Below are 17,283 nucleotides of genomic sequence, written 5' to 3'. Positions count from 1 at the left end.
AATTGTGAACTTTAGTTTTGTGTACCAATCTCACCCCAATAAATTTGGCCAGTGTAGCTCAGGATTGAGCATTGTCCTATGCACCAAGAGGTCACTGGTTCGATTCCCAGTGAGGGCATATGCCAGGGGTTACAGGCTTGATCCCCAATAGGGGACGTGCAGAAGGCAGCTAATCATGTTTCTCTTCCCCTCTCTAAAACCAATAAAAACACTTTTTTAAAAATGCATGTACACATGCTTGCTTCGGCAGCACATATATTAACCCTTTGCACTCCGAACCATTCTGGACATTGGCTACCAGCTACTCGACGCTACTTTGCGGCGGAAACGTGCGTTGAATTAACTCAATTCCCCGTAATCACTAATAAACTGCAATGTCCCCCCTGAGAGGGAACAGCCGAGTGATATGCTAGAATTCCGATGTCCCCTGAGAGGGGACAGCGGAGTGCAAAGGGTTAAAAATGCACGTACACTACAGCTGGCGTAGCTCAGTGGTTGAGCGTCGACCTATGAACCAGGAGGTCACAATTCAATTTCTGGTCAGGGCACATGCCCGGAATGCGGGCTTGATCCCCAGTGTGGAGCTTGTGGGAGACAGCCAACCAATGATTCTCTCTCATTGATGTTTCTCTCTCTCTCCCCTCCTCTCTGAAATCAATAAAAATATATTAAAATTAAAACTGTGCAAACAAAATGTATAAAAAAAAATAGCAAGATGACACAAATCCAACGGTGCCTATTTAATTATAAAGGAAAAAATAAAATTGTCAAGTTTGATTTAAATAAAAGGATTCATGCTTAGAGGAAATGCATAACACACATAGGTTTAAACAAGACTGGAAAACGAAAAACATAAACCATAAAAATACCAAAAAAAGTAGGTAGGCTATATTTGTATCAAACAAGGATTATAACCAGAAATAAAGAATGACATTCCAAAATGATAGAAGGATAAATCATCAGGACGATAGGACATACATAAATGTGCACATAATAAATGTGTATGTACTCAATAACATAGCTCAAATTACATAAGCTAAAACTGACAGAACTAAGCTAAATTAAAGCAAGGAATGGACAAATCCTCTTATTATCTATCAATCAAGTATCAGAACTGAACAAAGACATTTTCAGAAATACAAAGTATCAAAATGTATTTCTCACGTATGCTTTCTCAAGAAGCTAATTAACAATGGACTCCAATAAAACAATAGTAATCCAAAAAGACAATGACATGGGAAGGAGCTGAAGAAAATTCCTAAGAGGGGTTTGAAAGAGACTGCAGGATGGTGGTGATTCTCTACTGCTACCAAACTGCTTATACAAACTGGAATAGTGTGATTCAAAAAAAGAAATTTTGAAGGCTGTCATCAAAATGATGCCTACAACCACTGATTAACCTTTTCAACCTGAGGCAGAATGCCTGAGTGAACCTGGCCCAAATTCTTTGTTTTTTTATAACATATTTTTATTGATTTTAGAGAGGAAGGGAGAGAGACAGAAACATCAATGAGAGAGAATCACTGATTGGAAGCCTATGGCACGCCCTCCACTGAGGGATTGAGCCTGCAACTTGGGCATGTGCCCCTGATTGGAATAAAACCCAGGACCCTTCAGTCTGCAGCCGACACTCTACCCACTGAGCCAAACCAGCTAAGGCCCAAGTTTTTTTTTTTTTTTTTTTTTTTTTTTTTTTTTTTTTGTAAGATTCAAGCTTTATAAACACACTAGGGGCCCAGTGCACGAATTCATGCAATTTGAAAGGAACTGTGGGCCATGAGGCTGTGGTGGGCACAGGGGCAAGTCTCTGTCCATCTTCTGTGCCCCTGCCCAGCCCCTCCACTGCAGCTCCACTCCCGCCACCACAGCTCCCACCCACAGATGGTGCAGAGCGATTGGGGCTGGTGGGTGTGAGCAGGGCCATTGCCATCAGCTGCTGCCCCAAATGCCCCTCAGGAGCAGGGGGAAATGGAGAAGCCCTGAGGGGTGATTGGGGCCAGCAGCCGCCGCTTGCACCTGCTGATGGTGCCAAGTGCTGGAAGTGGGGTCTGAGCGCCAGGTGGGATAGCAGCACACAGGAGCAAATATTTTTCAGTAATTGCCAGAGGCTCACCTGGATGACAGTGAATGGCACCCCAATTTTGTCTGGCATGCTCCCACTCACCTGCTCCACCATCTTGCTGTGGCTGACACCCGCCATGTTCCACAGGCACCCCCTCCCCTGGTGGTCAGCACACGTCATATTAATCGGTTCAAACATTTGGTCTATTTGCATATTAGGGTTTTATATATATAGATATCCTCAGACGTCTGAATTGATACACAAGATTCTTACTCCAAATTCTTATCTGTACATGGCTTGGCTTATCTTGAGCATGTGGTGATGGCATTTATCTCTCCCCGTTACACTTGCCTTGGATCAAATGAGGACATTCATTTCATCTCACAGAAGTGTTCCACTCTGATCTACTCCTGAGAGTTGGCAGTTAACTAGTGAACTAAGAATCTATAATTATAAAAGCATAATATGCTAATTAGACCAGACGTCCTTCCGGATGACTTTCCAGATGAAGCTGGGGCTGTGAGAGAAGCCTGGGTTCCGGGTGCCTGCCGGCAGCCAGAGGGAAGCCCAGGTCATGGGTACCAGAGGGAAGCTGGTGCCGGCAGCCAGGGGAAGGAAGGCCTAGTCTTGCACAAATTCCGTGCATTGGGCCTCTAGTCCTATATAATAAAAGCCTAATAAGCTAAGTATCCAGTCATTCATTCAACCAATCAAATGCTAATGATATGCTAAGACTGCTCAACTGCTTGCTATGACGTGCAATGACCACCAGGGGGCAGACAGTCAACCAGTCGCTATGATATGCACTGACCAACAGGTGGCAGATGCTTTCATCGATTAGCTTGCTGCTGGGGTCCAGCCAATTGGAACTGAGTGAGATGGGCCGGACATACCCTGGAGCCCTCCCGAGGCCCCTCTCTGGCCCCAATTGTGCACTGATGGGGTCCCTTGGCCTGGCCTGTGTCCTCTCACAATCGGGGACCCCTCGGGGGGATGTCAGAAAACCGGTTTCGGCCCAATCCCGCAGGCCAGGTTAAGGGACCACACTGGTGCATGAATTCATGCATGGGGCCTCTAGTCAGAGAATAAAGAGCATCCCACTCACTCTAATTATAATCCTGCCAGACCTGATCCACACTATGACCCTGCCAGATGGCTCAACCTTATGTTTTCCTGTTTCTCACAACCTTGCCAATGACAATGACTTCTCCAATAGAAATTTTTCTAAATCCAAAGACTATTCAGCTCATCTTCTCCTAGAAGCTTTTATCCAATACCAGCAAAATTTCTAGACACAGCTAGATTTGTGCTTGCTTGATAAGTTTTGCTACACTGCTTGCTCCCCAGTAAGACCATCATTTTATACTACCACCAGAAATGCATGAGTGCTCTTTAGCTGACATTCGCTAAAGTAACTTGAAAAAACAACAACAAAAACCTCCACCAATCAGACAGAAATTAGGTAAAACATGGCAATATAAATTCCAGCTATAGTTTTTCAAAACTGAGTTTTTGCCAGTTCAGTTGATTGCAGCATCATCCTGTATACCAAAAGATTGTGAGTTCAATTCCTGGTCAGGGCACATACTTAGGTTATGGTTTCGATCCCATACGGGGAGTTTATGGGAGGCAAACTATCAATGTTTATTTCTCAAACTGACATCTTTCTCTGTAAAAATAAAAAAAAACATATCTTCACCCTGGACTCCCTTCCTCCCTCTTACTCTCTCTAAATATTAATGGAGCTCTAGCCAGTTTGGCTCAGTGGATAGAGTGTTGGCCTGCAGAACAAAGGGTGCCGGTTTGATTCTAGTCAAGGGCACATGTCTGGGTTGCAGACTTGAACCCCAGTAGGGGACATGCAGGAGGCAGCCAATCAATGATTCTCTCATCATTGATATTTCTCTCTCTCTCTCCCTTCTCCCTTCCTCTCTGAAATCAATAAAGATACATTAAAAAAAAAAAAAAAAAGTCCTCTGTCTTTCATGCTCCCTAAAAAAAAAAAAAAAAAAAAAAAAAAAATCAATAGAAAAATACATCCTAGAATGAGGATTAATAAATAAAAAAATTTAAAATTAAAATCAATGGAAAAAATGTTGATGATTAACTAAAAATTAAAATAAAAAAACATATCCTCAGGTAAGGATAAAAAACAAAAAAAACTGATTTATTAGGGTTTATATTGGTCAGAGATGCACATACAAATGGTAAAATCTTTAAGGGAATGATTATCAAAAATATAAAAATAATAGCTACCACCCGTCTAGAGGCAGTTAATTGGCAAAAACCCAGTTTTGAAGGGAGGCCAGGGTGAAGCTATTCTACCAACCAGGAGGGCCTGGTTCAATTTCCGGTCAGGGCACATGCCCGGGTTGTGGGTTCAATCGCCAGCTGGGGCATGCAGGAGGCAGCTGATAGATGATTCTCTCTCATCATTGATATTTCTATCTCTTTCTCTCCCTTCCTCTCTCTGAAATCGATAAAAACATATTTACAAAAAAAAAAAAAAAAAAAAAAAGATAGCTACCTACTGTGAGGATTCAATCAGAGAAAATATCATAAAAACAGATAATGGACAATGGGACATCTGTCATAATGGCAGTAGATACACCCTGTGATCACCTTCTCCTCCAACCACATCAAAATTACAACTACAGAAACAGCCTAGATGCCCATAAGCAGATGATTAGATAAAAAAACTATGGTACATCTACACAATGGAATACTATGCTGCCATAAAAAAGAAGGAATTCTCATCATTTGCAGCAACCTGGATGGAATTGGAGAACATCATGCTGAGTGAAATAAGCCAGTCAATGAAAGAAAAACACCACATGACCTCACTCATCTATGGATAATAAAGAACATTATAAACTGATGAACAAAAAGATAGATACAGAGACAGTAAAGCAACAAACAGACTGTCAAATTACAGCGGGAAGGGTAGGGAGATCTGGGGGAGATAAGAGATCAACCGAAGGACTTGTATGCATGCATATAAGCAAAACCAATGGACAAAAACTCTGGGGAGGGAGGGCATGTATGGGAGTGGGGGGGTAGTGGTAAGATATGTACACATATAATACCTTAATAAATAAATATACATATACATATACATATATGTATACATATACATATATACATATATTACAACTACATTATAGAACCATCATTGAGAACCACCTGAACACTCATCGAACAGAATTCCTGTAACTAAGGACATACAGAAACAGCAATGTGGAGACTGGTAAAAGGGGCAGAGACTTGAAACAGGCCCCACACCCACGATTCCCCTATGGAATTTAGGCTGCTGAGATTCCCCCTAGAACAGTGGTCAGCAAACTGTGGCTCGCGAGCAACATGTGGCTCTTTGCCCCTTGAGTGTGGCTTTTCCACAAAATACCACGTGCGGGCAAGCAGGTACAATTGAAACTTTGTGACCCATGCGCAGAAGTCGGTTTTTGGCTCTCAAAAGAAGTTTAAATGGCTGTCCTGTTGATATTTGGCTCTGCTGTCTAATGAGTTTGCTGATCACTGCCCTAGAACATCAGTGCTGGAAAGGGGAGTGGCCATAACATCTGGTTGTGAAAACCAGTGGGGACTGTATCCCAGAAAGATTAAGGGCTGCTAGAGACTGAGGCGTGGCAGATTTTAATAAGTTAAGCGCCACGCCTGTTTTGTCTTCCTTTCCGTTTAGCCCGGGTATCCAATTTCACCGATAAGCTGGTGACACCAGTGACTGACTGGTCTGGACGGAAAGTGCAGTGTCAGTCGCCGGTGACTGACATGGTGCTTAACGTGTTAAAGGGCCCATACAAAGACTCACTTGCGCACCAGCTCACTACAAGTTTCAGTGCAGGGGCAGCAGCACCAAGAGCCAGGGAGGGGAGGGAAGGAACTACACTGACTAACCTCAGGAAAGGCTGGAGGGGTAGGGCCAGAGGGATAGGGGTCAAGGCAAGCCTTTTGGGGCTGAAAGTGCTGGCAGGCCCCAGCCATTGTTCCTTCGTGGAATTCTCCTCCCACCCAGTGGCCAGATGCAGGCGGACATCAAATCTGTGCTCCCACTAGCCTGGTCACACTGCTCACCCTGCCCCCGGGATTCACTAAGAGCCCAGCCCTCGGCCCAAGCCTCTTCCAGTGGTTCATCTCCGTAAGTGGCTTGCCTTGGCTCATGCTGTGAATTTTCCCCAAATCTCTCAAAAGTTCACAAAACCAAATGATTAGCAGGCAGCCTTGGTATACCTTATAGCTCTTGATCAGTGCCTCCAAGTCCAGCACAAATGGTGACTGTCTCAACTTGCATTGTAACTCCCCTCAGTGGCCCAAGCCTGGCATAGTGGCAGCCAGACTTGGTCTGGAATAGACTTCCATTAAGTCACCACAAGTCCAGCATCTGGCCTCATCTCACATTATGGTGCTAGCCTCAGTTCACACTGTAGCCTCTTCCACAAAAATACCATGGCATGGGCAAGTCTATTTTGAAGAAGTGGCTTTAGAAGAAGTTTAAAAAATTTGGCTCTCAAAAAAAATTTCAGCCGAAACCGGTGTGGCTCAATGGATACAGCGTCAGTCTGAGGACTGAAGGGTCCCAGGTTCGATTCCGGTCAAGGGCATGTACATTGGTTGTGGGCACATCCCCAGTGGGGGTTGTGCAGGAGGCAGCTGGTCAATGTTTCTCTCTCATCGATGTTTCTAGCTCTCTATCACTCTCCTTCCCTCTCTGTAAAAAATCAATAAAATATATTTAAAAAAAAATTTCAATCAGTGTACTGTTGATATTTGGCTCTGTTGACTAATGAGTTTGCTGACCACTGCCCTAGCCAGTTTGGCTCAGTGGATAGAGTGTGAACCTGGGGACCAAAAGGTCCTGGGTTTGATTCTGGTCAAGGGCACATAACTTAGTTGCAGGCTCCTCTCTGGCCAGGGCCCGGGATGGGACTTGTGCAGGAGGCAACCAATCCATGTGTTTCTCTCACATGGAGAGTTCTGTCTTTCCCTCTCTCTTCCACTCTCTTAAAAAAAAAAAACACAAAAAAAAAAAACAAACATCAATGGAAAATATCCTCGGGTGAGGGTTAAAACAAACAACACACACACACACACACACACACACACACACACACACAAAACAAAAAACAGGCATATCTTTAAAAAGAAGGGGGCCAAAGTCATAACAGACACCTCACTTAGAAAGATATACAGATGGAAAATAAGTACATGAAAATATGCTCCATATCATGTCATCAGGGACTTGCAAATTATAACAAGACACTGCTACACAATGACCAAAATCTACAACACTGACACCACCAAATGCTGGCAAGGATGTAGATCAATAGGAATTCTCACTCACTGATGGTGGGAATACAAAATGATACGGCCACTTTGGAAGACAGTTTATCTATTTCTTACAAAACAAAACATACTCGACATACAATCTAGAAATTATGTTTAGTATTTTATGTCTATGCAAAACCTTGCACATAATGCTTATATGAAACTATTCACAATTACCAAAACTTGGAAGTAACCAAGATGCCCCTTGAATAGGTGAATGGATAAATAAATGGTGGTACAGTCATAAAACAAAGTATTATACAGTGCTAAAAAGAAATGATCTATCAAGCCATGAAAATACACAGGGGAATCGTAAATGCCTGTTTCTAAGCATAAGAAACCAATCTGAAAAGACTACATTCTGTATGATTCCAACTATATGACATTCTGGAAAAGCTCAACAACAAAGACAGTAAAAAGAACAGTGGGAAAGTCATGCAATGCCAGCTGCGTGTAGATGTGCAAACCCCCAGCGTGGGCCGGATATTTGTCTTGGTGGAGATGGTGAATGGTGTGTGGATTCTCCCCTGGCAATTTGAGAGGAAGCTCAATGACTCCGTCGCCAAGGAGCAGAATAAGAAGTCAGCTACAAGATACGGGGCCCGTGGGGTGACAGGTAAGCCTTGCCATAGGAAGGCCCAGGACTACCCACCGACATGCTGTAGGCCTGGGCAAGTAGCTTATCTCAGAACCTGGTTTCCTCAGCTTTACAAGGTAATTCTTCCCCCACAAGGATGTTGGAAGGAATCAAAAGAGAAACTGGGTTTGAAAAAGGCCCCTGTAACTGCAAAGTGTTAAGATTCCACACTTCCTACTTCTTTGCAATCTTGGGTAAGCATTTACCCACTCTCTGCCTCAGTTTCCATCTGTAAAAGAGAATAACTGCTGTCCAAAAAAAAGAGCAGTGTCTGCCAGGGGCTCAGAGAGGAGTGAGGATAAATAAATAGAGCACATGGGATTTTTAGGGCTGTGAAACTATTCTCTATATTAAAATGGTAGATACACGTCCTTACATGTTAGTCAAAACCCACAGAATATACAATACCAAAAGTGAATCTCAATGTAATCTATGTACGTTAGTTGAAGTGTCAATATTGACTCATCAGTTGTAACAGGTATCCCACATTAATGTAGATAATAGGAGAAACTGTGTGTAGAAGGAATATAAAGGAACTCTCTGTACTTTTCCACTCAAATTTTCTGTAAACCCAAAACTGCTCTAAAAAATGAAGTCTATTAATTAAAAACAAAACATATAAATAGAACAATATGATTAATAATCTACCTTATAATAACCTGTTTTTGTATCTGGTACATATGTACAAATAAACTCTGGAAAGCTACTCAAGAAAATAATAACAATGAAACTTGTGGAGGTTAGATGAGAATTTAAATACACACCCAAATATTTACTGAGTTTTCTGTATCATGCTAATTTGATTAGAAGAATAAAATACACATAATAAAATTCTACATTTGTACTGAAGAATGGTATATAAAACAACTGTAGACAAATTAATAACCCTTTTAATTTGGGTTGTTTCTGCAGATGCTGTCTAAAACACCATCTAAGGAAGGTCTATAAAATTTCTTCAGACCTAATGCTAAACAACCAAGAAAATGGTATTCATAACCAATGTAAGGATTTAATAAACTTGGTTTGCTTTTCAGCTGCTGATATTATATTTACTCTGTTTTCCTTGCATTTCACTTATCTATACTTCTCTGTTTCATATTCTGAATCCTAATAAACTTCCTCAAATGTACTAAAAAACAAAATTGGGAATAAACAACTCACCTGGGATTTGTTCATTTTCGGTAGCTTTTAGGTAAAGGCACAGATATAAAGGCAGACCTGGAATAAAGCAAAAAGGAAGGTATTGTTATTAAAGCTATGACCTGCTTCAGAACTCCAAGAAATCCCTGCACATCTCCTGGGAAAACACCACCTCCTGGGATAGTCACTTTGCCTCTTCAAAAAGGGGAAGAAAGGCCTGACTGGTGTGGCTCAGTGGTTGAATGTCTACTTATGAACCAGGAAATCTAGGTTAGATTCCTAGAGGCAGCCGATTAATGATTCTCTCCTCTCTCTCTCTCTCTCTCTCTCTCTGAACCAGGAAATCTAGGTTAGATTCCTAGAGGCAGCCGATTAATGATTCTCTCCTCTCTCTCTCTCTCTCTCCTCCCTCCCCCCTTCCTCTCTGAAATCAATACAAATATATATAAAAACCAAAAGGGGGCAGAAAGGATCGTACTGGCAGCATCCCCACCTTCAATCACACATTATGACACACCTGTAAAGGCATGAGTAAAAACATCCACTATCAAGAAAAAAAGTAATCAACAGAAACCTCAACTAATAAATATAGACAGGGAATTTAAAACAAATATAACTCATATATTAAAAGCTTTAATAGGTGCCAAAACCGGTTTGGCTCAGTGGATAGAGCATCGGCCTGCAGACTGAAGGGTCCCAGGTTTGATTCTGGTCAAGGGCATGTACCTTGGTTGCGGGCACATTCCCAGTAAGGGGTGTACAGGAGGCAGGTGATGGCTGTTTCTCTCTCATCAATGTTTCTAACTCTCTATTCCTCTCCCTTCCTCTCTGTAAAAATAAATAAATAAATAAATAAATAAAAAATAAAAGAAAAACACACAAAAAAGCAAAAACACACAAAGATACATCATAGTCAGACCACTAAAAACCAAAATCAAAGAGGAAGTCATGAAAGCAGCCAGAAGAAAAATAAGCATACTATATACAGAGAAAGAAATAATCACAGCCATTTTAATCAGAAAATATACAAGTCAGAAGACAATGCACTGACATCTTTAATGTGCTTTTTAAAAAATCTATCAACCAGAATTCTATACCTAGCAATATACCTTTCAAAATAAAAAAGATATAAAATCCTTTTTAAATAAGCAAAAACAGAATTCATTACAATAGATCTGTACTATAAGATATATTTTATTTAAATAAGTTCTTCAGATAGAAGGAATATGATACCAGACAAAAACCTGGATCTACACAAGGAAATAAAGATCTCATCAATGGTTAAAAATAAAGATAAATAATAGCACAAAGAGTGAAGTAATGAATTGGGAGTGTACTATTTTAAGGATCTTACATTACACAGCATAATATAATATTATTTAAGGTCCACTGTGATTACAACAGAAACAAAATTTTAAAGCAGTATAAATGATAAGCAGATGGCGAGAAAAAAGTGAGATCATAAAAAGTAGTCACAAAATCCAAAAGCAGTCAGAAAAAGAGGAAAATAAGAGCAAAGATCAGATGGGACAAGTAGAAAAAAACTAGCAAGATGGCTGATTTTAATCCAGCAACAACTGGATTAAACTGGTATAAACACACCAATTAAATGACAAAGGATATCAATAAAAAAAACAATGCCAGGAGAAACCAAGATGGCGGCATAGGTAAACACCTGAATTCGCTGCCTCGCACAACCACTTCAAAACTACAACTGAAAGACAAAACGGACATCATCCAGAACCACAGGAAGGCTGGCTGAGTGGAAATTCTACAACTAGAAGGGAAGAGAAAAGCACAGAGACTCAGAGAAGGTGCGGAAGTAAAGTGCAGAGGTATAGAGGCGCGTGGGCAGAGCGGGCTACCGTCTGAGTACGCGGCTGGCTTTTTCAATCGGGAGGGAGACACAAGGTCCTGACTGCTCTGAACTCCAGTTCTGGGAGAGACTTTGGGGACCCAGACTCATATGGGGAGAAACTGGCTGGAACACAAGGGCGGCTTTCTCTCAGAGGTGCTTGCAGTGATTACCGAGGGACACTGAGACCCGGGGGCCTCTTAGGGCAAGGCTGACGGGAAGCCATTGCTGTTTGCTCCACCCTGAGACTCTGACCCATCCCAGCTGTGCACAGAGGCTTTTGCATATGGATGGCTTGATCCGGTGGTCGGCAAACTGCAGCTCGCAAGCCACATGCAGCTCTTTGGCTCCTTGAGTTTTTTAGCAAAGGCCAGTTTAGGAGTACCCTAATTAAGTTAATAACAATGTACCAACCAATATAGTTTAAGTTTCAAAAATATGGCTCTCAAATTTCAATCATATTGTTGATATTTGGATCTATTGACTAATGAGTTTGCCAACTACTGGCCTGATCCTTTGAAATCTAAAATAACCTAACAAACTGCAGCTGAGTCAGAGAGACCCAGAACATCCAAAAGAAGGTCCAAGGCCCCAAAGCAGCTTGCATTGCTTCACAACTGGGCCTCATCTGGGCATCTCCAAAACCCAAACAAAGAAGAGGAATCTGCAGATCTCTCCATAGCTCCTGCTGCATGCCCTCAGGCAGAGGCTAAATTAGCACCTCATTGGAGATCTGAGAGCCAGTGTACCCAGGGGTCAGAGTAGGATCATCTAGATACAACTTCTCAGATCCATAAGGGACACACTCAGGAGGTAGACTCAGTGAGCACCAAAGCCCCACTGAAGCAAGTCTTGCCTCATAAGGGTGTCTCCAGCACAGAAGTTCTCCCATCATAGACACAGCTGATCCTCACAGCCAATTGGCCTGGAGGTCAATTCCTCCCAGTGATACCAACAACAATCAAGGCTTAACTACAACAAGACTGTGCACACAGTCCACAAAGGGGTGCACCAAGAATGTCCACCTCATGTAATTGGGGAGGCTGAGCCACTGGGCCCTATAGGACATCTAGCACACAAAGCCACTCTATCACCTCAGGGAAGCAGCCAAAATGCAGAGACAAAGAAACAGGTCACAAATGACAGAAATGGAGGAAAGCAAATGACTAGATATAGAGTTCAAAACCACGGTTATAAGGTTTTTCAAGAATTTTCTAGAAAAGACCAATAAATTTAGTGAGACCCTCAAGGATATGAAAAAGGACCAACTAGAAATTAAACATACACTGACTGAAATAAAGAATAATATACAAAGATCCAACAGCAGACTAGAGGATCACAAGAATCAAGTCAAAGATTTAAAATACAAAGAAACCAAAAAAGCAAAAAGAAATAGAATCCAAAAATATGAAGATAGTGTAAGGAGCCTCTGGGACAACTTCAAGCGAACCAACATCAGAATTATGGGGGTGTCAGAAGAAGAGAGAGAGCAAGATACTGAAAACCTATTTGAAGAAATAATGACTGAAAACTTCCCCCACCTGGTGAAATAAATAGACTTACAAGTCCAGGAAGCGCACAGAACCCCAAACAAAAGGAATCCAAAGAGAACCACACCAAGACACATCATAATTAAAATGCCAAGAGCAAAAGACAAAGAGAGAATATTAAAAGCAGTAAGAGAAAAAGTTACCTACAAGCGAGTATCCATATGATTGTCAGCTGATTTCTCAACAGAAACTACACAGGCCAGACGGGAGTGGCAAGAAATATTCAAAGTGATGAATAGCAAGAACCTACAACTAAGATTACTCTATCCAGCGAAGTTATCATTCAGAATTGAAGGTCAGATAAAGAGCTTCACAGATAAGAAAAAGCTAAAGGAGTTCATCAACACCAAACCAGTATTATATGAAATGCTAAAAGGTATTCTAGAAGAAAAAGGTAAAGATAAAAATTATGAACAATAAATACATATCTATCAACAAGTGAATCTAAAAATCAAGTGAATAAAAAATCTGATGAACAGAATAATCTGGTGAATAATCAGGGGCATAAAAAGGGAGTGGACTACAATCCTGGGGGTTAGGGAAAAAGGGTGTGGGGGTTGTGGGAAGAGACTGGACAAAAATCATAAACCTATGCCCTAATTGGTTTGGCTCAGTGGATAGAGCGTTGGCCTGCAGACTGAAAGGTCCCAGGTTCAATTATGGTCAAGGGCATGTAGTTTGGTTGCAGGCACATCTCCAGTAGGAGGTATGCAGGATGCAACTGATGGATGTTTCTCTCTCAGCGATGTTTCTAACTCTCTATCCCTCTCCCTTCCTCTCTGCAAAAAAATCAATTAAATATATTTTTAAAAAATCATACACCTATGGATGAGGACAGTGGGGGGGAGGGAGTAGGGGCTGGGGGGGGGGGAAACTTGGTGGAGGGGAGCTATGGGGGGAAAAAAGAGGAACAACTGTAATAATCTGAATAAAGATTTAATTTAAAAAAGCGATGCCAAATTATGTGCTGTATATAAGCAGACTGTTTTAAATATAAAAATATAACTAGGTCAAAAGTAAAAGGATCGCCGAAACTGGTTTGGCTCAATGGACAGAGCGTCGGTCTGCGGACTCAAGGGTCCCAGGTTCGATTCCAGCCAAGGGCATGTACTTTGGTTGCGGGCACACACCCAGTGGGGGGTGTGCAGGAGGCGGCTGATCGATGTTGCTCTCTCATCGATGTTTCTAACTTTCTATCCCTCTCCCTTCCTCTCTGTAAAAAAATCAATAAATATATTTAAAAAAAAAAAAGTAAAAGGATCAAAAAAGATATACTTTGCAGACACAAAGAAAAAAAGCTGTAATGATTACACAAATACCAGACAGAATAAATTTCAGAAGGAATATTATGAGGGACAAATAATAATAAATGTGGCAAATCACCACTAATACAGAATAATCCTAAAAGTATATGTACCTAACTAAAGAACTTCAAAACACAAGAAGAAATGATTAAAAAAAGGAAAAATTGATAAATCCATAATTATAGATAGACTAGTCAATACTTATTCTTCAGTGACAGAACAGATAGAAAACCACTAAGGATACAGAAGAACTGAACCACAGTATCAACTACCCTAACCCATTCAGTATTATTTCTAGAAGACTCCACTCACAGTACAATAGTCATTAAAGTACATATGAAACAATCACCAAAATAAATCATATTCTTGACCATAAAACAAACCTCAAAGTTTTTAAAAATTAATTTAATGATTGATTTTTAGGGGGGGGGGAATAGGGGGGGGGGAGGGAGAGACAGAGAGACAGAGAGACAGAGAGAGAGAGAGAGAGAGAGAGAGAGAGATCAATTTGTTGTTCCATTTATTTATGCATTCATTGCTTAACTTTTATATGTGCCCTGGCTGGAAATCATACCCCCAATTTTGGCATATATGAGGATGATGCTCTAACCAACTGAGCTACCCAGCTGGGGCCAACCTCAACAAGTTTTAAAGAATTGAAATTTGAGAGTATATTTTTTAAAAAACAGAATTAAAGTATTATAGAAATCATTAATAGAAAGAGATTTGGAAAATCCCCAAATACTTAGAAATTAAACAGACTTCTAAGTCAAAAAGACAATCATAAGGGATGTTTAAAAAAACACACAGAGAAAGGAAAACAATATATAAAAATTTGAGATGTAGCTACAGCAGTATTCAGAGGGACAGTTATAGCATTAAACTATTTCTATAAGAAAAAAGGTTTCAGTGACCTCAGCTTCCACCTTAAGAAAAAGAAAGAAAAAAAAAAGGCAAACTTAACCCAAAGCAAGTATAAGGAAGGAAATAATAAAGAGCAGAAATCAATGACACTGAAAACAGAAAAATAGGGAAATTCAATGAAACCAAAGCTGGTTATTTAAAAATATTACTGCCCAAACCAGTTGGGTTCATTCGATAGAGCCTTGGTCTGAGGACTAAAGGGTCCCGGTTCGATTCCCTTCAAGGGCACATGCCCGGGTTGCAGGCTCCATCCCCAGTGGGGGGGTGGGGAGGGGAGAGGGTGTGCAGTAGGCCGCCAATCAGTAATTCTATCCCATCATTGATGTTCCCTCTCTCTCCCTCTCCTTCCTCTCTGAAATCAATAAAAATATATTTTAAATATATATATATTTTTTAACTAAAAGGAGTTTCTAAAAGATAGTCATGCCGAAACCAGTTTGGCTCAGTAGACCGAGAGGTCCAGGGTTCGATTCCAGCCACGGGCATGTACGTTGGTTGCGGGCACATCCCCGGTAGGGAGGCAGCTGGTTGATGTTTCTCTCTCATCGACATTTCTAGCTCTCTATCCCTCTTCCACAGAGAGGACTCTGTGGAAAATCAATAAAATATTTTTCATAAATAAATAAATAAATAAATGGTAGTCATGTTCTCTAGAATCTTCCCTGACAAAAGTCAATCTTTACCTTAATTAAACCTGTCTATTGTCTTTTAGCATCTACTATAACATACCTTTGGAATGTTAAGGTAACCTCCCTTTTTCTTTTAATATATTTTTATTGATTTCAGAGAGGAAGGGAGAGGGGAGAGACAGAAATATCAATGATGAGAGAGAATCATTGATTGGCTGCCTCCTGCACGCCCCCTATTGGGGATCCAGCCCGCAACCTGGGCATGTGCCCTTGACCTGAATCAAACCTGGGAACCCCTCAGTCCACAGGCTGATGCGCTAACCGCTGAGCCAAACCAGCTAGGGCTTTCTTTCTTTTTTATACCTCCCTTTACCCAGACCTGTCAGGGCACAACCAATGCACCAAGGCTAAGACCAAGAATCCTCTCACTGTTATTGTTATTCTGTTCATTGTTGACTGTTAACTATCCTGTACCCTCTTTAAAAGATGTTTATCATTTTACTTTTTATCCAAACCCAGTATAAAATAAGATGCAAAACTGCCATTCTCTGGAGCATTTTCTCAATCTGTAGAGATTTTTGCTTCCTGGCAATTATAGACAGTTCGGCTTAAATAAACTCACAAAAGTTATCTACAGGTTTGAATGTTTCTTACGTGGATAAAACAGAAAAATAGGGAAATAGGGCTCCGCTAATGGAGGACAAAAAGGGACAAATCTCAAATGCACAAACTTTAAAAAATGGGAAATAGCAAATATCGAAAAAGATAAAATAATCGAAAAATTCCATCTGCAACAGCGTTGAAATAACTACGTAATAAGAAAAACGCAATTATTTATAAAAAATTTAAAATACTTCAAGCGGGTGGGGTAAAAATAAAAGGGGACTTGAACAAATGGGGAAGGTCAACAGTAAGACCCAACATCATCAAGGTGTACATTCCCCAAATTTAATGTAACCATTACCGGGATCACAATAAGTGTACCGCCAATTAAAAACAACAACAACCACCCACAGTGTTCTAAAGGACCCCTGGGAATCATCAGAAAACTTGTATAACCCCAAAACTAGTGAAGGCTTTGGGTGCCATAAAAGGCAAGAGCAGCAAATTCAACTGGAGAGACATTGAGAACGCCTGCATGGCAAAAATCTGCCAGCGAGCAGTGTCCAGAGGCAAAGGAAGGGATTTGCCACCTACATCAGCACCAGCTGGCCGTGGGAGATGCGCAAACCACTTCCCCCTCTGAGCGGATACATTCCTTCGGCGGAGCCCCGGATGCTAGTGAAGCCCCGGGGCAGGGGCAGGGGCAGGGGCAGGGGCAGGGGCAGGGGCAGGGGCAGGGGCAGGGGCAGGGGCAGGGGCAGGGGCAGGGGCGAGGGCAGGGTGAACTCCTAGCTGGAGAGGATCCTGCAAGGCGGCCGAGCTCTCCTGCGGCGGCTCGCCCAGTGCACCAGGCACCTCGCAGGCGCTTTCAATTCTCCCACCGCCCGCGAGGCCCGGGACGCGGCACGTGGCACGTGAGCGCCGCCAGGTGTGTCCGGCCCCGCCCCCGGCCACGCGCGTCCCGCCGGACTTCCGGACTCCCGCCCGCCCGCCCGCTCGCCGGACCCTCGCCGCGGCCCGAGGCGCCTCTCTGGACAAAGGGGAGGAAGGAAGGCCAGCCTCGCGGCCACCCTCCCCCTCCACCGTCCCTGCCCCCACACGTCCGGCCCGGCGGCGGCAGCGGCGAGCCCTGCCCACCCCGCGCCGAGGAGCGCGCGCCGGGCGGCCCCCGACGCCGCCCCAGGGGTCACCGCCTCCAGCGCGTGGCCGAAGTTTGAGCTCCCAGCCCGCCCGCGGGGG

At 42.3% G+C, this 17,283-nt stretch overlaps 1 protein-coding gene across 1 annotated transcript in view; it reads right to left on the bottom strand.

The window, feature by feature from the left end:
- Nucleotides 1–17,283, bottom strand: part of ZFP1 (ZFP1 zinc finger protein) — a 34,993-nt gene that overhangs the window by 17,478 nt on the left and 232 nt on the right. The window contains exon 2 of the mRNA XM_084906754.1: nt 9,201–9,257. Coding sequence (XP_084762880.1) covers nt 9,201–9,215 — 15 coding nt within the window. The 5' untranslated portion in view covers nt 9,216–9,257. The remainder of the gene's footprint in view (nt 1–9,200; nt 9,258–17,283) is intronic.

The sequence above is a fragment of the Pipistrellus hanaki genome (genome assembly GCF_964339955.1).
Source record: "Pipistrellus hanaki genome assembly, chromosome: 15".
Classification (NCBI taxonomy): Eukaryota; Metazoa; Chordata; class Mammalia; order Chiroptera; family Vespertilionidae; genus Pipistrellus; species Pipistrellus hanaki.
The sequence above is the reverse complement of the archived record's forward strand: the minus strand, read 5'-3'. Positions and strand labels throughout refer to the sequence as shown.